Source organism: Carettochelys insculpta, chromosome 12, assembly GCF_033958435.1.
Source record: "Carettochelys insculpta isolate YL-2023 chromosome 12, ASM3395843v1, whole genome shotgun sequence".
Taxonomy (NCBI): domain Eukaryota; kingdom Metazoa; phylum Chordata; order Testudines; family Carettochelyidae; genus Carettochelys; species Carettochelys insculpta.
Genome location: NC_134148.1, coordinates 39,828,450 through 39,850,168, shown reverse-complemented (window position 1 = coordinate 39,850,168; position 21,719 = coordinate 39,828,450). Strand labels below are relative to the sequence as shown.

The 21,719-nt window shown below is 50.2% G+C and overlaps 1 protein-coding gene across 4 annotated transcripts in view; it reads left to right on the top strand.

The window, feature by feature from the left end:
• Window positions 1-21,719, top strand: part of IGDCC4 (immunoglobulin superfamily DCC subclass member 4) — a 198,021-nt gene that overhangs the window by 107,355 nt on the left and 68,947 nt on the right. For all 4 annotated transcript variants that reach the window (XM_075006688.1, XM_075006686.1, XM_075006689.1 and 1 more), the window contains one exon: window positions 4,253-4,386. In XM_075006688.1, the coding sequence (XP_074862789.1) occupies window positions 4,253-4,386 (134 nt within the window). The remainder of the gene's footprint in view (window positions 1-4,252; window positions 4,387-21,719) is intronic.

Genomic DNA, 21,719 nt, shown 5'->3' with positions numbered 1-21,719 from the left:
TTAAAAAGCTCTCTTTGAAGTTGCCAGGATGCGTAAGAGAGGGAGGCTGACGGCTGAGTATTTAGCTGGATCAGTGCACAGAGAACCCCATGCACGCTTCGTGCAGGGCTACAAACAGCTGCGTCGCTCATCTGGCACAGACTATGAGAGCAATAGGGGCATGGAACCAGCTTCAGGCTTGTCCCTCCTCTCCCTTCTACACATGCAGAATATCTGCTGCCCCTTCAGCGCATCCTCTTTGCCATGCAGGCCAATAACCTCGAGCTGCCCATCCAAGCTCTGCAGCGCTGTTCACAGCATCCTCCAGTTAAAACCGGGCCTCAGAGATTATTAAAAAGGCTCATGTAGGCTTGGGTCTTGTATTAAAAAATAAGGAAGCTACCACCCTCTCTCACTGGCTCATGCTCCCTGGGTTGAGAGGGGCTGGGAAGGGCTGAGGGGTCGAGCCGGGGTGCAGACTGCAGGGTAGATGCAGAAATGAGGGAGATGGAGTAGGAGAGGGATCTGGGCTGGGCGTGGTTTACCCCTTCCACCTCTCAGTTGGCTCTTGGTACGGGTCAGCATATCCCTTTGGTTCCTAAGCCCAGGGCCAGCCAAAGAGCCCTGCTCTGCACTTCCCCCAGCTCCCATTGCCCGTGGTCTTCTGTGGGTACAGCAATGCAGCTAGATATGTCCCTTCTGTGATCACACACTGGGCGGAGAGCATTGGAATGCAATCGTTTCTCATCGAGCGGGAAGGGAGGGGCCCCATAGCAGGGGCAGTTATACTCCCGAATGACCACAGGGGGTCAGCAAGCAAGCGGACCCCTGACAGCTCCAGAGAGCTGTGGTACAGCTGCTGGCTAGGTAGCACGGTCGTTGCCTTCCCAGAACAGTCCTGGGGAGCAGCTGGCAGCTGTGTCACCCCTTGCCCAAGCCCCCTGACTCCTGCACTCCTCATCCCCTGCCCTGAGCCCCCACACCTCCCAATCCCTTACCCTGATTCCCATGATTTCCACAACCCCCAGTCCTGAGTCCCTCCCCCCACATCTCCAAGCCCCTGCCCTAACTCCTGCACCCCTCCGCATTCCCCGTCCCTGGCCCAGAAGGACCTGAGCAACACTGGGTAAATCTTCTGTTTGATTTGTAATTACCCAAGGAAAATGAGAAAGTCGGCAGTTTTTCGGTAACCAGAACCTGTTGCGCTTTTGCGTTTGTGCGTCTGGTTTTGGGAGCGGGTAGGTTTAAAGTGAGGCATCACTTTGTGATACGCAAGGCCAATTGGACTCCTGAAAGAGGATGCAGTAGTCTCGAAAAGTTGAAAAGCACCACCAGGGATGGTGTTAGGTTTTGTGGGGCCCTAGGCAGTGCTATTAAACTAGTGCTCCGGTGCCCAACGGCAGACTCGGGGGTGGAGGAATGATGGTTTTTTTAGAGATGTGATTTTATGATGTTCAGCTACATGTTCTTAGAGGGCTTGGCACCTTGTTCAAACAAAGGGAAATGCAGGAGGTTCTGGCAGCCAGGAAGAACAGAATGGCTGATAGGCCCTAGGCAAATCACCTATCACCTGCCGCGTGTGTAGCCAAATATCTTTGTCTGCTACTCATAAAAGTGCATCAGATGGCACAAAAATACACTCTTCAGCTCCCTTCTCAACAGCTGGCCCTTCTCTGGTTGCTGGGACTTCCTGTTAAGGAGAGCATCAAGATTTGCCAATAGAATAGGGAACGGTAAATTACATTGGCTCTTGGCCTCATTCACTGCCTGTTAGACCCTAAGCTGGAGTGAACCCCTGGTGGAAAGGTAAGTTTGCCAGTAGTGAGGGTTCAGGTTCTAAGACCACTCTCAGCTTCTCAGCTGTCCGTGCTCCATCGATAGGTCTCCCTGGCTGAGTCCCCTGGACAGCTGAGAACCTGGCATGGCCAGGGTACAGCTGCCTGGTAGACATGCTGAGTCAATGCCCTTGGGCAAGACTCTGACACTGTGAGCTGACCCTTCGAGACTTCAAGTGCCATCAAATCCACATCAGAGGGAGCTGAAGGGTGCCCCTTGCAAGACTGGGCCCTGTTTGAGCATGCACAGCACTAAGCCCTCAATATATCCAGCCAGTTCAGTGTAAAGCCAGAGGAAGGGCTCTCTGGGACCAATTTTTCCAACAGTTCCAGGCTGGAATTGGCTCAGGAAATCCCCAGGACATGGCAGCAGCCACATCTCAATGAGTGGGGAATCCAAAGCTCTTTGACTCCAGAGAACAGCTTCTCTGGCAGATCATAAGTGCTAAAGAATCCATTTGCAGCACAGAATCATAGGGCTGGAAGGGACCTCAGGAGGTCATTGAGTCCAGCCCCCTGCTTTAAGCAGGATCAACCCCAACTAAGTCATCCCAACCAGGACTTTGTCAAGCCGGGACTTAAAAACCTCCGGGGATGGAGATTCCACCACCTCTCTAGGCAGCGCATTCCAGTGCTTCACCACCCTCCTGGTCAAGTAGTTTTTCCTAATATCCAGCCTACGCCTCTCCTTCTGTAACTTCAGACCATTGCTCCTTGTTCTGCCATCTGTCACCACTGAGAAGAGTTTCTCACCATTCTCTTTAGAGCTCCCCTTCAGGATGTTGAAGGCTGCTATTAAGTCACTCAGTCATCTCTTCTGTAAACTAAATAAGCCCAAACCCTCAACTTCTCCTCATAGGTCTTTTGCTCCAGACCCTTAATCATTTTCATTGCCCTTCAGTGAACCTGCTGCAACACATCCACATCCTTTCTATAGTGGGGGGCCCAAAACTGGATGCAATATTCCAGCTGTGGTCTCACCAGTGCCAAATAGAGGGTAACACCAACTTCTCTAGGTCTGCTCGAAATGTGCCTCCTAATGCACCCCAATATGCCGTTAGCCTTCTTGGCTGAAAGGGCACACTGTTTACCCATATCCAGCCTTTCATCCATCATAAGCCCTACGTCCCTATCTGCTATCCTTTTGCTTAGCCAGTCATTCCCCAGCCTATAACAATGCTTGGGATTTTCCTTGTTGAACCGCATCAGATTCCTTTGACCCAATCCTCCAATTAATCCAGGTCATTCTGGATCCTATCTCTACCCTCTGATGTATGTACCGCTCCCTCTGGCTTAGTGTCATCTGCAAACTTGCTGAGGGTGCAATCCAGTCCCTCATCCAGGTCATTAATAAAGATGTTGAATAATACCGGCCCTAGAACTGAGCCTTGGGGAACACCACTTGAAACTGACGGCCATCCAGATATTGAGCAACTTACCACTACCCTTTGGGCTCGATCGTCAAGCCAGCTTTCTATCCATCTTATAATCCATGTAGCAATCCTTCCTTCCTTTACTATTGGGCAAGAATGTTATGGGAGACCATATCAAAAGCTTTGCTGTAGTTAAGGTATATCACATCCACTGACTTCCCCATGTCCACAGAGCCAGTTACCTCATCACAGAAATTAATCAGATTGGTCAGGCAGGACCTGCCCTTGGTGAATCCATGTTGATGATTTTTGATCACTTTCCCCTCTTCCAAGTGCTCCAAAATGGATTCCTTCAGGGTCCCCTCCATAATTTTTTCAGGGACTGAGGTCAGGCCGAGCAACTCCATAACTACAGCCTCACCAAATATGCAGATATATGAACACCCCCACCCTTAGAGAATTGTTGATGGCATTCTTCCTACTTGATTGACGAATGAAAAGTCAAGACCCTGGTATTTGGCATAATGGGCAGTTTAAATAGGAGCGGCACACCCCACAGAGAATGGGTACATGGTATAGTAGATTGGTGTGGAGTTAGTCTACAGAAACTAAGCCACTCCGCACTGGACAGGGAAAGATGGAAGGAAGTAGTGAGGGAGGCATCGGACAATAACGGGTGCTGCGCCCATGGTTGTTGATTTATGGCGATTCTTCCTACTAACCATCTACGTCTGTATGCATATGCACACACGTACATATATTTATACGGAATGTTTTCAGCAGCTGAGATCTGTAGGTTTAGTCTGAAGAAGACAGCAGTTTTATTGCTGCATTGAATCCATTGCTATTAATGGGTTGTACATGTTGCTTTATTTGAAGCTCTTCATTTGGGAGCTTGAAGGGTTTGTCAACCACTCTGGTCTGCCAAGGCTTTGGTAATGTGCATATAATACTTGCTGCTGTATAAGGAACGGATAAAAATAGCTGAATTTCAGCAGCTAGCTGCAGGAATTGTGTTCGCTGTGAAAAGCAAATCTAATACTTTTTTTTTTTTTACATATTCAGGTTTATAACTCTTCCCAATGGCGTCCTCCAGATCGTCGACGTGCAGGAAAGCGATGCTGGGGCCTACCACTGTGTAGCAACTAATGCAGCACGGAAACGCTACAGTAATGATGCGATTCTTAGCGTCCTAAGAGGTAAGATGAAAAGGGAGATTTTTATGGCTGGGTGCATCTGAGCTGGGGATTCTGTCCTCCAGCGCAGAGCTGCCAGGAAACGTGGATGACCACATTGTCCCTGTGGGTGCGACTTTAGTTGTGGGGTAGTTGGGCTCCTTCTGGGGGTGCTGTGTGCAATTTTTGAAACAACTCTGTTTATAATAATGTAGTATCTTTGCATCTGTGACTTACAGGTGTTGAACTGACTTGCACAGCTTATTCATATGTTGTACTCTATGGGCAACGATTGTGCTGGGTTTTTTTTACCTAAGTAGGTACCATCTTAGCTGCTGTACCTGGTCTTAGCACCTAAAACACACAGAGCTGAGTAGTGTAGATTCTGTGTGTCTTCTGCACGTTGAGCTATACGCAGTCCCATGAGGATATCGGCATGGATCCACCGAGGCTCCTCTGACTGTCCCAGCCTGAACCCCAAGGCACCCTCCCTCATTGAGGCTGTTAATGCTGCATGCATAAGTAATCTGCATGTGCAGCTGAACAGGGTTGTCCGGGGTTCCCTGTGTGACCAGGACATGGGTGCAAACCCATGCACGGGGAGTTCTGTGCCACTTCCTGGAGGTGAGAGAGAGAAAGGGCCCAGGCAAGGGTGATTGCTACACACCCTACTCCTTTTGTGACTGTCGCTGGCTCTGCCAGAACCAGGCCTGCAGGGTTCTGTCTAGTCCAGTGTTTTGTAGCCTTGTCAGTTGGTCGATTCACATTCCCGTTTGGTGCACGTTTGCTGATGGGAGGGAATGGAGCCTTTCTCAGCAGGGTGTAATAGAGCCTGCTGGGTTGGTTTCTTTCTTTTGTTTGCCGTTCCCACGGTTGCTTTTTAAAACTTTATTAGTGATCCAAGATGTTACACTGGAGCCAGTGTGATGGGTAGGGTGACAGAGATCCCCTCAGGACTGTCGCCTGATGGGCTGATCACTCCACTGAACCTCCCTATCTGCCCTCTGGGTGACCCACCCCCTATTCTGCTGGGCCAGATACTCTGGTCTCCCCCAGAAAAGGCACAGAGTTGGGGAAACAGCCCAGTTCCCGCCCCCGCCAGCAGAGCTGATGACAGCTGAGCATTGGGTGGGCTCAGTTACAGGGACTTGACAGCACCAGGGTGCACAGCACCAATGGGACCAAACCCCGAGTTAATCTGGCTTATTTTGTGCAAAAGTTTTATGCAGAGAGAGGTCATAAAGTTGGCTCCTTTTATAAATGAAAGAGGGAGACACGCAGCTGTTGTTACCCTCCACTCTCCCCTGTAACAGTTATTTACACTGTGTTTGATAATACATAAATATAAGTGATTTTACTGAGTATGAAAAGTAGGATTTAATGATTGCAAGTGATGACAGATAGATAAAACAAGTTACTAAGCTAAAATAAAACAAAATACATCAGCTATGACTAATACACTAGGAGAAATGGCTGCACATCGTAAATTTTCACCTTCCTCCTTATTTCAGGTAAAGTTCTTCTCAGGCCAGAGCTGATCTTCTTTTCTGACCTGGGTCTCACAGCTTCTCTCTGCCCTTGTTTAGAGTTCTTTTGTTTCGATATTTTTTTCCCGTGTGCTTTGGTGGTTGAGAGCAGTTCGTGAAGTCAACTGAAGAAATCATTGTTTGCTTCCCATGCCTTTCATAATACTTCCCCAGGCCAGGAAGTCTCTTTTCCATTCCCTCTACCACTGTGGAAGAGTAAAAAATTTAAGATGAATTCCAACATCAAGGTAGCATGGTCTCATGCCTTTGTAAAACCCACCATAGTTTAGCGTATGGGAAAAACAAGACAATCACAGATTGTTGTCCTAAGCACCAGGCCATTAAGCCCCTTAAATACCGCTAAGGGCTTTCACTAGAAGATCAAGATTAACAAACAGGTTTACACTTCATATTTTTAATTTTACATACAAGAAAGATACATGCACACAAATAGAATATATACCTTCAGAGTTTTACAACCTTATGAATGATAGGTCACATGTCCTAGTTTGCATCCAGCATATTTGAGTTATGCATGTCCATATGAAAAAAACATGTTTCCATAAAAATATTGAGACACAGCTTCATACCTGCATCTGTGGGTGTCTCATATAATCCAGGCCTTCATACTCAACTTGTCACTGTGGTAGCTGGATATTAGTAAAAACTACTTGACCAGGAGGGTGGTAGCTGAGAACTGTAGCTGTTCAAAAATCACGGGAGAGGAGATTTTAAAAAATTGTTGGTTCAGCCCCTTATTTAGAAAATGCAATTGAGCTGGTTGGGAAAAGACCAGACTTGTTTTTATTGTGTGTGTTTGGGTTTCTGTGTTCTGTTTCTTTTTTCCTTCTGGATGTTTTTCTTGATGGGAAGGAATTGCAGTGGACTGTTTTAATTGAAGACCTCTTGAGCCAGAAGAGTCATGGGAGCTATAGCATGAAGAGTTCCTGCCTTATCAAAATGTAACAACGTACAGAGGTTCCCAGGGGGCTTAGAGGTGGAATCAACTTTAACCAGAGCCCACCCAAAGATCCCATATTCTAGCATTACGGAGGCATTTAGGATGTATGCTTTCCTTCTGGCCGCTCCTAAAAAGGAGATTCCGCCCTCCTTTGGAACTCAGCTGTAATAACCTTAGGTCTCTGGAATTCGGCCTGCAGGGCTTCAGGTCAGGAATAAACAGCAGATGAGCCCTTTAAAGACCATGGTCTAGTTCTCACGCAAAGTGCAATAGGCGTGAGCTGCAAGAACCTTGCATTGGTGCTATTGGGTCTGGCTCATCACTAGAGTAGCAACAAGAGATTGGCAATGGAGAAAAGGTTGCATCAGATGTGACTTCTGTCTGAACAGAACATTTTCCAAAGTTTTCCATAGAACCCCTGTCGCTCTGCAGGGATGACTCTTGCAGGAGGAGGAGGGTAAATGTGATGCTCTGAGGTGTTTAATGGCTTTGATCTTGGCCATGCTCAGCTGCTGATGCTGGGCACAGTTCAGAACAAACGGAGAAGCCTTTCCTGTATTTTCAGAAGTGGACCCCAATCTTCTATCAGCCAAATTCACAGAAAGAGCTGCCTTAGAATCTGTCCAGGTCTCCCCTGATCTGCTGGCACTGCCTGCAGCTTTGTCATGGAGATCCCAAACTCTGCAGAGTGGGGATTGACCTTCTGAGAGACCCCGCAAAGCACTCAAAGCCATGTGGTGGCTGGGACCGACTGGTCAACACTGACTGGACTGGCAGCCAGAGGCAGTGTATTTGTGGCCTGTCCAGCAGTGGCACCTGCTGACACTGAGGGTCACATCAGCCTGGTGGCCTGCAGGAGGTGCAGCAGGAGGTTACTGCCCCATGTGCGTTGAGTAAGAGGATTGCTGGAGGGCAGAAGGACTGCTTAAGAAGCTGGTGGAGTAGGAGTCCTGACCTTATGAAAAGCAGTGGCTCTCTGCTTTGGCCCGTGTCTCTGTTGTTCATGAGACAGTTCAGAAAAGTTGAGCACCCCATGGAGAGCGCTGAATTCTCAGGATCCCCTGGGAAAGCAGCAGGAGTAACATGAGTCGTTCTGTGAATGTTTGTGGGTGGATAACGGTGAGAATGACCATAACCCTTGGCAGTCTTCAGTGAGGAACTTGAAATCACTCATTAGTGCGTTGCCCCTTCCCAGGCCTCATGGTTTGAATTGCAGTCGCATGTACTGCTGTCTAAATCAACATTAAACAATGGGTGGGAGGCACAGAGAAGGGCTTTGTCCAGAGTTCCCTGTAAGCTCAGCTCTTGGGTAGCTGCCCAGGAGAGATTCAGGTGCCGCTCCTCTGATTAGCAGAGCACCCGGAGCCACCCACCTCTGGCACCATGTGTTTCTAGAGGCGGTGCACATCCACATATGCCTTGGTGCCCATAACAAAATTTATTCTGCATGGATGGAAAAAGTAGAGGGAACCCTGGCTCTGATGTAGCCAAGGCCACACAGCCAGGTCAATGACACAGCCAGGATTAAAAGCTGGGTCACTTGACTCCCCTATCCGCAGCCTGTTCAGTAGATCTGAGTGTTATTCCCATTGGAGAGCCTGAGGCACAGAATGATTAGAGGAGCTGCTCAAGGATCAGCCAAAGAGCCAGGTATGCTGGACATTCAGTCTGCCGTCTGCAGGGCAAAACTCTTGTGCAATCTCTGAGACCCTCCCTTGGCCCTTTTGTCCTCATCTAGGAGTGTCCTCCTTGTTCCTCTGTCGCTTACGCATTTTCAAATAGATGCCTTTGCCAGTCGTCCATCAGCAGAGTGTAATTAACCGTTGATTCCGAGAATATACCTTTGATCAATGAATTGTGTTGTGGAGGTAATGTGTGTTGAACCTGCAGAGCATTCTTGAGCAGTCCTACACTCTATCTAATTACGAGCCCCTGCCAGATCCTGAGCGTTCCTAATGAAAGGGAAGGTAACGAGAGCTCTTGCATCAGGCCCTTGGGTATGCCGGAGACAGCTCCCCTCTGTGGCCTGAAGTGTTATTGATAAGCAAGATCGATCGAGCCGTGGTTGAGACAAGCTGTGCCCAGCACCTCAATTCGTTCTCTTTTGTGCATAATTATATCTTGTAACTCTAAGAAGTTTACTCAGCTTTGCAAATGGAAAGCGATCAAAGAGGTTAAAAAGGGATCATTCCCTCTGCCAGGCAAACGGGTCTGAGCAGGTTTCTGGTTTGATTTCTCTCCTCCCACGCTCCCCTTCTGCAGCACTGAACTGCCCACCGGTTAGACAAAGGACAACTCCGGGTTGACGTTTTCACTGGATTTAGCTAATAGTGATGAAATCGCGTCTCTGGAGATTTTTGTAATTGGGCAAAGGATTTGTGAGTTGGGTGGGAGGCAGCAGAACCTGCTGTGAGTGACACGCTCCTCTGTAGGAGACGCGCACCTGGTTGATGGTTTTTGCAAGGGGTGTCCATAAGAAACACATTGTTTTAGGTACCTTGATAATTCTGGCAGGCCGCTTATTTTCTCCCTGGTCATCTGGTTTTCATCTGTCAAGGGTGGTAGATGCAAACTGGTCATTAAAAAAACCCCTTGTTCAGGGGAAAACCAACCAACCAACGAACCAACCAAAGCTCTTTAGTGCTGGTAAAAGGTGCCTGATTTAGACCCTGGAGACTGCTCAGTGTGAGGGCCCATGGCAGTGGTTTCCCTTGCTCCAGCCTGTTCTCAGCCTGAGGACATAATAGACCCGTGGTGTCCAATATGTTCGCCACTCGCCGCATGTGGCAAATAGAACACCACGTTGTGACAAATGCGGGGGTGGCCAAGCTGTGGAGACTTTAAATGCGGCTCCTCCTGACAGCCTCATGCAGGGAGCGCCGTCCGCCCGCCCTGCGCCCCACTGCTTGATGGGCGAAGCACCTGGTGGCAGCATCTGTGGCCCCAGCGGTGGCTCTAGTGAGTCTCCAGCATTGAATTAGAATTGGGGGCTGGGAGTGCCTGGCTCTGGGGGAGGGGGAGGGCATTTATGGAGTGGGGGCTGGGAGTGCCTGGCTCTGGGGGAGGGGGAGGGCATTTATGGAGTGGGGGCTGGGAGTGACTGGCTCTGGGGGAGGGGGAGGGCATTTATGGAGTGGGGGCTGGGAGTGACTGGCTCTGGGGGAGGGGGAGGGCATTTATGGAGTGGGGGCTGGGAGTGCCTGGCTCTGGGGGAGGGGGACGGCATTTATTGAGTGGGGGCTGGGAGTGCCTGGCTCTGGAGGAGGGGTAGGGCATTTATGCAGTGGGGGCTGGGAGTGCCTGGCTCTGGGGGAGGGGGACGGCATTTATTGAGTGGGGGCTGGGAGTGCCTGGCTCTGGAGGAGGGGGAAGGCATTTATTGGGTGGGGGCTGGGAGTGCCTGGCTCTGGAGGAGGGGTAGGGCATTTATGCAGTGGGGGCTGGGAGTGCCTGGCTCTGGGGGAGGGGGAGGGCATTTATTGAGTCGGGGCTGGGAGTGCCTGGCTCTGGAGGAGGGGGAGGGCATTTATTGAGTGGGGGCTGGGAGTGCCTGGCTCTGGGGGAGGGGGAGGGCATTTATTGAGTGGGGCCTGGGAGTGCCTGGCTCTGGAGGAGGGGGAGGGCATTTATGCAGTGGGGGCTGGGAGTGCCTGGCTCTGGGGGAGGGGGACGGCATTTATTGAGTGGGGGCTGGGAGTGCCTGGCTCTGGAGGAGGGGGAAGGCATTTATGCAGTGGGGGCTGGGAGTGCCTGGCTCTGGGGGAGGGGGAGGGCATTTATTGAGTCGGGGCTGGGAGTGCCTGGCTCTGGAGGAGGGGGAAGGCATTTATTTAGGTAATTATTTATTGTATAATATAATGTGGCAAATGTGAAAGGACGACAGCCACAAGTGTGGTGATCTGTGATTTCCGGTGGGTCACAGCTGTCACAGACCACTCCTCCGAGAGGTGAAAGAGTTCGGGTTCGTTCTGGTCCCGGAGTGCGGTGTGGGACGGCAGCTAGCAGTCGTGATGTGCACAGGCGGTCAGGTGAGGTGGCTGTGGTCCCTCCTGGCCTTAACGCCATGCCACACTCCTGTGCATCCGCCCACTAGGGGACAGCATCAGCAACACGGCCCATCACGCCCCTGTCGGTGCGTAGTGAATAACGGACTCGAGCAAGGGGAGCGTCCAGCCTCTCTTCTGCCCTTGGCTCTGCTGGGTGCCTGTAAAGCCACCAGTCGTGTGGTGACTTGTGACCTGAGGAGGGCACTGAGGGTGGTGGAAAAAGGGCCGCCAATGGGGAGGGGAGAGGGCAATTGCCCCAGCCCCAGTGATTTAAAAGGGCGTAGGGATCCCAACTGCTATTGCAGCTGCAGCAGTGGCTGGAACTCTGGCCCCTTTAAATCGGCTCCGGAGCGCCGCTCAGCAAGATCCAGGCTGTGCAGAGGGCTGTGTGTGCGGGAGAGGATAACTCCCAGCCCCACCCCTTTTTGCCTGAGGGAGAGGCAGAGCCAAGGGCCCCATACCCTGCACTTGCCCTGGGCCTGGCAAAGTCTATCACCAGCCTGGGTGGGAATGGTTTCACTGGCCCTAAATTGCAAGCTACGTGGGCCTGGGAATCTCTTGCTTGTGACCGCCGGTTGCTTCCATATGGAGCTGTGTTTGAATGAGCAACGACTAGTGAGAGAAAGTGTCTGTACCCTCGGCCGGCCGCCCTCTCTGGACAATCTTCCTGTTTTTCTGATCCAGATGCTGTACCCAGGGTAGTGTTGCATTTTCCATGTTCAGTCAGTGTTTTTGCTCAGCTGAAGGTGATTATCACAGTTCTGCATGAGCTAAAAAACCCAAGCAGATGTCATTTCCCTCAACTGAAGGCATCACAACCCTGGGAAAGCCCCTCTGTCTCTGCCACTGGGTGTGTGCTGGGATCAGATGAATGGTGGGATAGAGAGCATCTGTGACAAGCGGTGCTGTGTGTGCTGCAGATGTTTAGGCTGCACAGACGTCACGGTGTAAATTTCCAGACATTCCTTGGGGAACAGCAGTTTGAACCGGCATGAGGCTGGTCGGAGGTAGGGCAGGATCCAGTCATGCAGCCCTGAAACCGAGCTGTGGCCTTACGGGGCAGAAACAGAAACAGGAGGATACATTTGATTTTACTCTTGTCGCTTCTCCAGCACACGTGGGTCGGTGGCTCTGTCCCCGATCCCTTCGTCGGTACAGGTAGGAAAGGAGCCTGAAAATGGCATTGAGAAGCAGCTACAAACCATGTGTACGTTCCTCCTCCTTCAGCTTCCTTCAGGAGAGCTTTATGAGGCTGCATTTGAGTTTTTGTAACTGTTTTTGCATCCTCCAGCAGGGCACAGAGATTTGCTCCAAAGCCAGCATGTGAGAGCTGAGTTGTAAGAACTTAGGAACATACCTATCAGGTCAGACCAAAGGTCCGTAAAGCCCAGTGCCCTGTCTTGTGCGAGTAGCCAATGCCAGGTGCCCCAGAGGGAATGAATAGAACAGTTAACCATCAAGTGATCCCTCCCATGTCACCCATGCCCAGCCTCCCATGTTCCCATCATAGAGGTCGTGAACTGCACTGAGGTGCTCCTGATTAGAGCATGAGGGCCTTGTTGGCTTGCTTCATAGCCGAGTTAAGAAGGAGTGAGGACAGGAGTGGAAGTGAAGCTGAGTGGGGCCCACCAAAGAGACGGTGCAGAATGCCTGCTCGCTGCAGGATGGAGGAATAGAGTAGTAGCCCTTTAACTAATTGGTGAGCGTCTTAGTGGCATTCACTATCTGCTGTGTTTTAGAAGCTGCAAGGACCCAGCTGAAGCAGCAGCATATATTTGTAGCCAGGCCTTACATGCTGTGTGCATGCAACAGTCATGGCTTTTGGGAGCTCTCAGTGCTGCCTTTCTTGTTACATTTGTTGTCTCTTTTGCTCTTTGCAGAGTGTAGAGTTGAATCCCAAAGTTCCACAGACCTGAACAAGATCTGAGCTCTGCGAGGACAGCTACACTGGCGGGGGGAGGTGGGAGTTAGGGGTGATCTGACAGTATGTCCAGGGGTTAGTATCTTGGGCTAGGAGCCAGCAGACATGGGTTCTGCCACTGACCTACTGGGTGAACATAGGCAAATCCCTTCACCTCCCTGTGTCCATTTCCCCTTCTCGCCTCAGGTGTACTGTCTTATCTAAATTGTATGTGCTTGAGTTTGGTCCTGTCACTCTTATGTATTGGTACCACACCCAGTGCAGCAAGAGCCTGATCATGAAGGGAGGTTTGGCTGTGCTACCAACAGTCAGAGCAGGTCAAACATCTACCAGGATAGCATACTGTTTGTTTTCAAGTACTTCGTCCAGTCTTCGTTTTAAATGCCCCGAGCAGCGGAGTTTTCACCACTCCCCTTGCCAGCCCGTTCTTCAGTCTGATACCGTCCCACTTCCTTGATATTCAGTTCAAATTCTCCTATCCTTAAATCCATCCTCTTCTTTCGAGTTACATGTTGTTCAGCTGCCACGAGAAATTCTGCTCCCGATTTTGTGGATGGTTTTGTTGCTATAGCCTCGAAGGAGCCTGGCTTTGAGAAAGGTAGAGATAACAGTAAATGAAATTCTGAATAGGGTTTGGACTGGGATGTGGGAAATACATAAGGAAAGAAGGGCGATCTATATGGAGTTTTTTGGCCAACCTCCACTTCTCTTCCTTCATAGTGCTACAGTTGTTTCTAATTAGGCTAGTGTTCATCTTCAGGATCATCTGGTGGGTAGAGCACAAGTCTGGGCAGCAGGAAATCTGGGTCGCGGTCCCAGTTCAGCCAGTAAATCTGTGTCTCATTACAGAGTCACTTGCTATTCCTCTGTGTCAAATTCAGCACCAGTAAAATGAAGCTCTCAATACAGTAAACTCTTTTCACATCCAGCAGCGCTGGGACCAGGAAGTTGATGGATAATCGAATATTCTGGATAATAGAGAGGTATACCTAGCAATGCATAACAGTAAAGAAAAGCAAGGTTAGATATTAAGAAACAAAAATGTAAGCAGAGTACTTTATTTCCCAACAACAGTAGTATTGTACTCTGTAAATGTATGCTGTATTTGCTGTAGTTATTTGCATTTACTTTCACTATAATGTACTTATGGAAAATTTAAGTACAATTTACTTATGGTTAAAATGCCAGTTATATGAGAGTTCCAGATGATAGAATGCTGGATATGAAACAGTTTACTGTACTTCTCCACCTTGTATAAGTCCTTAGAGGTCAGCACTAGGAAAGTGATATATAATTATGAAAGACTACAACTATTGAGGTGTTTGGAATCTTAATAATAAGGGCAGCCTGTGCGAATATGAACGTACAGTTACAGGGCAAATTTGTGAGTATGATTGTTGTCATTTCAAGCACAATCCTCTAATGTTGCATTGCTTCTAATTGGCCATTTGCATGTGTAGTTTCCTGATGGGCAGGCATAGCTGCAGACATTTGGTGCATGAAATTGTTTGAATTTCCATCCCTGGAGCATTTGTATGTAGCCTTCAAATTAAGCCAACTTGCAAAGACTGCAGAAGGCACAATGGTCTTCCTTCTAATGGCTAATGTAGCAGGAGATTGGCTTTTATAGGGGGTGGCAACTCATGTAGAAGTGTCTTCTGTCTCGACTGAGCAGACACAGGAATGGAAGGAGGATTCACTGGGATGACTAATCGGGTTGAGCGTGAAGTCGTTCAGCAGACAGACACATTCCTGGTGAACTGGGATTTAACGCCTGGTTACTAGGGATGATGCTGAGAGACGGACGTCGGCAGAACGTCATTTAAACTGAAGGTTGTAACAGCTTGTTGCGGCCATGTCCCATGAAATGTGTTTTCAGTTAAATATTTGTATGAAACATGATCGGCGGGGCAGAGCTGAAGGCCAGCTGAGATACCTCCTGGAGGGAGAGTGAGGCTGCAGAATCAAAGAAACACAGTGGATTACGGCTGCTAAGCTGTGGTGTTTTCCCAGCAAGGTTAGTGATCTTGCAGCCTTTAGTTCATGTGGCTTCAACTGCATTGAGACCAGAGAAATCTCTGCCTAGTGGATAAAAATACTTTCCCATCCAGTTTCTGACTTACAGCCTCTGTTTGTTGCAGTTGTTGTTTGGGTTGCTGTAGTAACCCCCGTCCCTCTCAAGGCAGCTCAGGAGTGAGATGGATGGATTCTGGAGAGAGCCACCAGCAGCCTTCCTTTGTGGGAGGGCTCAGCCCCCAAGGCTGGGCCTTCAGAGATGAGAGGAGTATGGACAGCCTTGCAGAGGAGGACGTGGCATTTGCATGCCTCCAAAGTGCAACAACTCCACGGAGTCTTTCCTGTGGCACTGGGAAAAGATTCCCGTGTTTACAGGCCGCACACAAATCAGTTTTCCTCCTTTGAACAGGACCCATGGGGGTTTTCTGGTTAATATCTTAGAGAAACAGCTGGCAGCTTTGGTTCTGCACTCCAATCCCATCCCACATGGCTAGCTGAGAACAGTGGTTCCAAAGGACACACTCCTGCCTTGTTTTATGCTGTGCCCGTCTCTCATTGGATTTGTCCAATCATCCCTGCACTTATCGTAACTTATTTTGTAAGCTGCGCAGTCTATTCCTGTCTCACTGCATTTCCCCAGTGGCACTGATAACCTTCCTCTCTAGTGTGGCTGTGTTTCCATGTATCCATTTCTTTTCTACTTGCAGAAGAATGTTTCACCCATGAAAATTTCAGGCATTGATAGGGCGACCGTATCTCCCTATCTCAAATACGGGATGGGGAGATACTGGGGGGGAGGGGTGGCTCCTCCCGGCTGCACCAAGCCCTGGGGAGGTGGCAGCCTCCGGCACGCCAGGCCCTGGAGCCCTGGGAAACAGCAGCCGTGGGTGCTCCTGGCCCCAGAGCTCAGGGAAGTGGCAACTGCAGGCGCACCCACCCCCAGCCCCTCAAGGCCTAAATATGGGACATTTGGTCCCTTTTAAAAAATAAGTTGGGCCATATGGGACCATTCCACCCAGTATGGGACAGATGGTCACCTTAGGCATTGACTCCCAGTCTGTTGTCACCACAGGACCATTCAGAGGTCTTCCTTTGGTAGCAGCCTGTATCTGAACTCATCACCCAGAATGGGCACTCCTCATTCCTGAGTAGATAGTCTCAGGTATCTGAGTAGATATTGCTAAAGTTTCTTTTCTTCTGAGGGTCAGACTTGGTTCTGGGCTTTCCATGCGAGGGAGAGCAGATCCTTCCTAATGAGTTACATCTCCCTGGTTTATTTTATTTCCAAGCAGCTGTTAAAAATGGTTTCACCCCCCTTCACCGTCAGTGTTACTTTGGTCTTCCCGTCAGTTGCGTCTGTGACTCCTCAGATGCAACTCTGCCGTTCTTCAAGAAAATGCTCTGTCTGACCAGCAGAAAAGTTTTGAGCATGAGCTTTCGTGAGCACAGACTCACTTCATCAGATGCTGCTCTTGGAAATCCAAGACCAGCATCTGATGAAGTGAGTCTGTGCTCACGAAAGCTCATGCTCAAAACTTTTCTGTTAGTCTGTAAGGTGCCACAGGACCCTTCGTTACTGTTACAGATCCGGACTAACACGGCTACCCCTCTGATGTATGACCAGGTGACTGTGGCTGCAGGCACAAGTTTGTCTGTGATATGTGGGGAGACGGAAGAGGTTTTACTTATCTCTCACTCCTGCTCTGCCTCGGCCCCTTGCAAATTAGCATTGTTTACCTGACACCAGAAGTGTGAAGCTGCATTTGTCACCTGGCAGAGCTGGATCAGTTAATGACCTTTATCAGGAAGCAGCATGTGCAGCGTTTTGCTGCTAACCTAGTGCTATAAATATATTTCCCTAATGCTCCTGCTAGATGCACAGTAGTCTGAACTGCAGATAGCTTTCAGCCCATAAGGGTGCCCAACTGGGAAACTCAACCTTGAATCCCTGGGGTGATCTCAGTGCACTGAGTAGGGAGCAGGCTGCTGACCTGTGGGGAGGTAGGGGTATTTTGTTGAGCAATCTCCTCCACAAGGTGCAGGCACAACATCCCAGGCTACTCTCTTACACTGTTCTTGGAAGGATCTCCTTAGGGGGCACCATGGAAACTGGATTGCCAGTGGTGGAAAACCCATTCTTGGAAATGCCGGGGAGATCGGGTGAGGGTGTTTTGAGGGAACTGATGAGCCATGCTGGGCATGTGAATCCTCTTCCAAGCATTGGCATGCCTGGTTCTGTTCCCTCACCTCCAATCATGTCGGGATTTCGGCCACACGCCCCTGCTGCGGAGAGGGTGCCCCTGGGCATACTTCCTTTGGGGATTTGTCCTGGTGAAAGGTGCCACCCTGACAGCTCTGGGAACTGGAGTGCAGCCACCAAGCAGGTGATTGCAGAATTCTGCAGCGTGCCCAGGGCTTCTCTCTAGTCTTGGGGGATCTTTCTGCTGTGACTGACGTTGCTCACTGTTGGGGGGTGGTTAAGGAGGTGTGGATGCTTGCTCATTAGGTCCTGGCGAGAGAGCACGACACTCATATTCTGTAGAGCAGGGGTGAGCCAACTTTTTACAGGGGGGGGGCCACTTTTCGCCCCTGCGATTAGTGCCCCCTCCCCTTCCGCCAAGCTGTCTTAATGTAATCCAAACCGATGGAAATGTTGGTTATGGAGGAACCCCCTTTCAGCTTGTGTAAGAAAACAAGGCCTGTAGAATGTAAAAACTTGATTAGCTGGTGTATAAATGTGAATACACAGACATAAAAACAGGAGCATATCATATTTCAATATTTTGAATGAGATGGATGAGCCTGAGACCCAGCAACCAATCGTGCTGCCATCCCTCTTATGAAACTTCATGTCCCCTCCGAGGGGGCCCATCCCTCCCACTTTGCTCACCCGTGCTGTAGAGCATGGTTCCTTCAGGACTATTTATTTATATCTTAATCTGTCCATTGCTATGTTCCCGCCTGTTAGTTTAGCCTCTGTGAGATAGACAAGAGTTCTAAGTCATGCGCAAGTCAGATGACACGCCTGGGGCTAGACAGTGAGTCGGTGGCAGAGAGGGTTGGAGAAGCCAGAACTCAGGACTCCTCCTCCTGTCCTTGAATCATTTTTCCTTCTCAAAGGGTTAGATCCTGACTTTGTCAGGAATCCAGAAACTTCTTCCAGTGATGTCTGAAGCAGCTGTGTGAGCAAGACGGATGGGCAGGACTGAAGTGCGTTGCAGAGGGTGGATCTCAGAGAAGATCCAGGGCAGGTGAGTTGACAGAGCAGCGTAAGGAACAGGACCAGCAGCGTAAGGGTTTGCACTGTGGATTGAGGTAATTTGGAAGAATTTATAACCCAGCCTCTGGTATGTCTATAAGGCGACCCTGATGATGGTCTCACATGGGCAACCATAAAACTGGTGTCATAGTGAACAGCATCAGGCTGGGTGTATGGCTACAGCCACTTCTGTGTGCAGTGTTGTTGGACTGGGTCGGTCCCAGGACACGAGAGAGACACGGAGACTCAGGGAATGTCTTTTATTGGACCACCTTAGATTGGTGCGAGAGCCCAGTTTTTGAGCTGACGCAGAGGTCTTCTTCACTGCTTGTCTCTCTGTAGCCAGTACCGTCTGGCTTGCTGCGTCGCGTTTCAATCGCCACAGTCTGGCCTGCCGACAAGGGAATGTGGGGGGGAAGGGTCAAAGGGGGCAGTCGCCCCTAGGCCTGGCGTTTCAAAGGAGCCCAGAGCCCCAGCCTTTGCCGCTGCTGAAGCAGCAGTAGTGATGGCCTGAGCGCTCAGCCTCTTTGAAATGCTGTGGAACGCGTTGCCACAGCTTTGCGTGCAGCTCTGAGGGAACGTGGGGGCTGACGCTGACTGACCTTGGCCCAGGTGGGGAGCCAGGCCCCGCTCCCACCTTGCCTGCAGTAGCTGTCATTGCCGCTGGCTATAGTCCTTCAAACAAGAGCACAAAATAGCACCATCTGTATTTCCCTCCTTCCAGGCGAGCCCAGCAGCGTGCTGGCAGTAGCTCTGGTAGCTGCTGTGTACGCTTTTTTTTTTGGCTGCACATTGGAAAGGCTCGTGCACTTAGTGGTGCTCTGATGGTGACGAGTGGCTGGCTTAAAGTCTAGTGACTTTTGTACGCACCGTTCTTTGTCTGGTAACAGCAGCTTGGGGAGGGGGACAAACCTAATATAAGAGGATGATTCCAAGGGCCGGCGTTCAGGAGAATAGCTGTGCCGTTCAGATAGCTCTGTAATAAGACCAGTGGGATCAACAGCCGCCACAGGCCCCAAGGTGAGGGGGGCTCTGTACCCCAGATTGGGCGGGGCGTAGGGCAGAAGGGGCAGAGCCTAGGGCAGCCAGCCCTTAGCGCCACCCAGATCAAGGTGCTGGCCCCTCTGTCTGCTCCTCCCAGCCACGGGGAGCAGCGTTGCCGGAGCAGTTCAAAGGGGCTCAGGCCACCATTGCTGCTGATGTAGTGGTGGTGGCGACGACCAGAGCTGTGGGCCCCTAGGACTTGGGCTCCTCCCTCACCCCATCAGCAGGCCTGAATCAGACTGGAATTCCTTTCACGTAAATGACAGGCTAAGGATATTGCTCTGGACTCCGTAGTATTGTGGCCCCGTCCCGTGGGCAACATACAGAACAATCCTCTTTTAGACCACCCACTACCCCCACCCTGCTTTTGCAGTAAACTCCATCGAATTAGGCTCGCCAAGATGTCTCACGTGAAGGAGCACTTTGAGGGCTTGTCGGTCTGTAGCTCAGGCACCGCTGGCGTAAGCCAGCAGGATAGCTGGTTTAGGATGAGAGAACAGCAGTGCGTGGCGATTGGGGATTGGGATCGGGATCCTGTTTTGCTGCCACTGTGCAGGTCCCTGACGGGAAAGCTTGCCTGACCCTTTGCAGCTTACCATCAGTGCAGCCTGTTTGCCCCGTGTCCTGCGCCAAGAAGAGAAATGGGTAGGTAAGAAGCTGGCAGGAGGGCAGGCGCTTCTCCTTACCTAAACCGATGGGTGTGCTTCTGCGGCGCTGCACAGCGTGCTCGTTTCCTGTCCTGTGCGTGCACTTCACAACAGTCTTGTCTCCTGTGGGCTGCGGTACTTGGGTCTGATTTCAGTAGCTGGGTTAGCGTGTGGGTGTTGGGTGCGGTGGTTGGTCTGTGAGCTGCAAGAGGTTAGACCAGATTGTCTGGCCTTACACTCTCTGAAGACGGTATCCCAGCCCATCTGAGCAGTTCCCTTCTCATCCTCAAACCCTTCTCACTCTAGACCTTGGCCTCCCCCCACCATAACCACATTCCCTGTGTGACCCCTTACCCGATCCCCTTCAGCCCTGCAGGCTTGTGTGCATGCTCCTAATTCCCCACACATCCCCCATCCCTTGCTTTTACCCCTTACGCCTGCTGGTTCCTCCCAGTTTAGAAGGCTCTCCAGTAGGATTTGACAAACATCCTGGGAGCCCATAACTGTTGGCCGGTGAGTTGGCCCTCTGGTAGAGAGAGGTAAGACCCACAAGTCTCTCTTTTCATGGTCATTCTGCAGAGTGGAGCCTGTTGGCCAATCAGAAATATGCCCCTCTAAGCTTGGCTGGTGAAAGGTTGAGCGGTACTTAAAGTTTATTGGTGAATGCAGGGGCATCCGTAGTGCTGTCTGGCCAGCACTGCTCCCTTTTGGCTTAATGAAGAACAGCTCTAAAAGTGTGCAGGGAAACAGCAAGCCATTGTTGACAGCTTTAGGGGAGGCTGAATGGCGGGCAAAGCGCACCCTGACTGATTAGCAGCAGACCTTACGACTGCCTTTAAATACAACTCTGTGCCCTGGAGGCTTCAAGGCTTCTAAAAAAATAAGAAGACGGGAAAAAAAAAACCCACAGATCGTTTCCTGGAAGAATGCCATGGCTGGGCTTCTGGGAACACAGCGAATGTAGAATGTTGCCTTCCTAACACAGCCAACACGGATCTCTGCTCAGAAACTAAATCCTTTAATGTACTGCTTCAGCTAGCAAGTTGAGAGAAATGAAGCAGAACTGTCTGGTGGCCTCTTCGTTCCTTAGGATTAGGCTCCATTTGCTTCCCAGAGTTTCAGCTCAAGGACGCAGGCGAGGGAAAGCTATTTTACAGACTGTGTCTCAAGCCAGTTGGACGGACATCGGCCAGAACCACTGCCGGTGATCGTGCTTAAGTTGTGTAACGCCCTTTATAGAAATACTCTAAAAGTCTTCAGTGACTTTCACCCTGTGTGTGCGCGCACATGCGCTCTGTTTACGCCCTTTGATCCTCATGTCGAAAGAGCCTGAAATGGGCCCTTTTTTGCTTCCTTTGCAGGTGCCATTTTATCCTGCCACTTGAGCTTCTAAGCACATGACTTTGCTCTTAAATCAGGCCTTGATTTACGTGGACATTAAGCAGTCACATTTGTACCAGCTGTTACACATGCAAGAGAGTGGCTGCTTATTAAAAATGAGAGTGGATTTTTATTTGTTTGTAACTTGGGGATATTTTTTCCTGTGGTCTAGACTTCTAGCTATTGCATTTGTGGGCAGTGATAGGATAGGAAAATCATTTAACATCTTGGTGCTTTTATTTCCTGTTCTTTATTTAACATACCTTAAGCACTTATTGCTGTTTAATAACATCACAGACCTGAGGTGTGGTATGCCAAAACTCCCGCTCAGTGTGGGTGGGTCCCACACTTTCAGGCAGAGCCTCATGGCAGGCCTCAGTTTAGACACTTCCTCTAAGGTCACAGTGTCCAGCCCATTTGCCACTCACCACATGTGGTGAATAGGACACTGTGTTGTGGTGAATACGGGGATGGCCAAGCTGTGGCTCTTGGAGCCTTCAAATGCGGCTCCTCCTGAGAGCCGCATGCCTGGAATTCTGTCTGCTCTGCGCGCACGC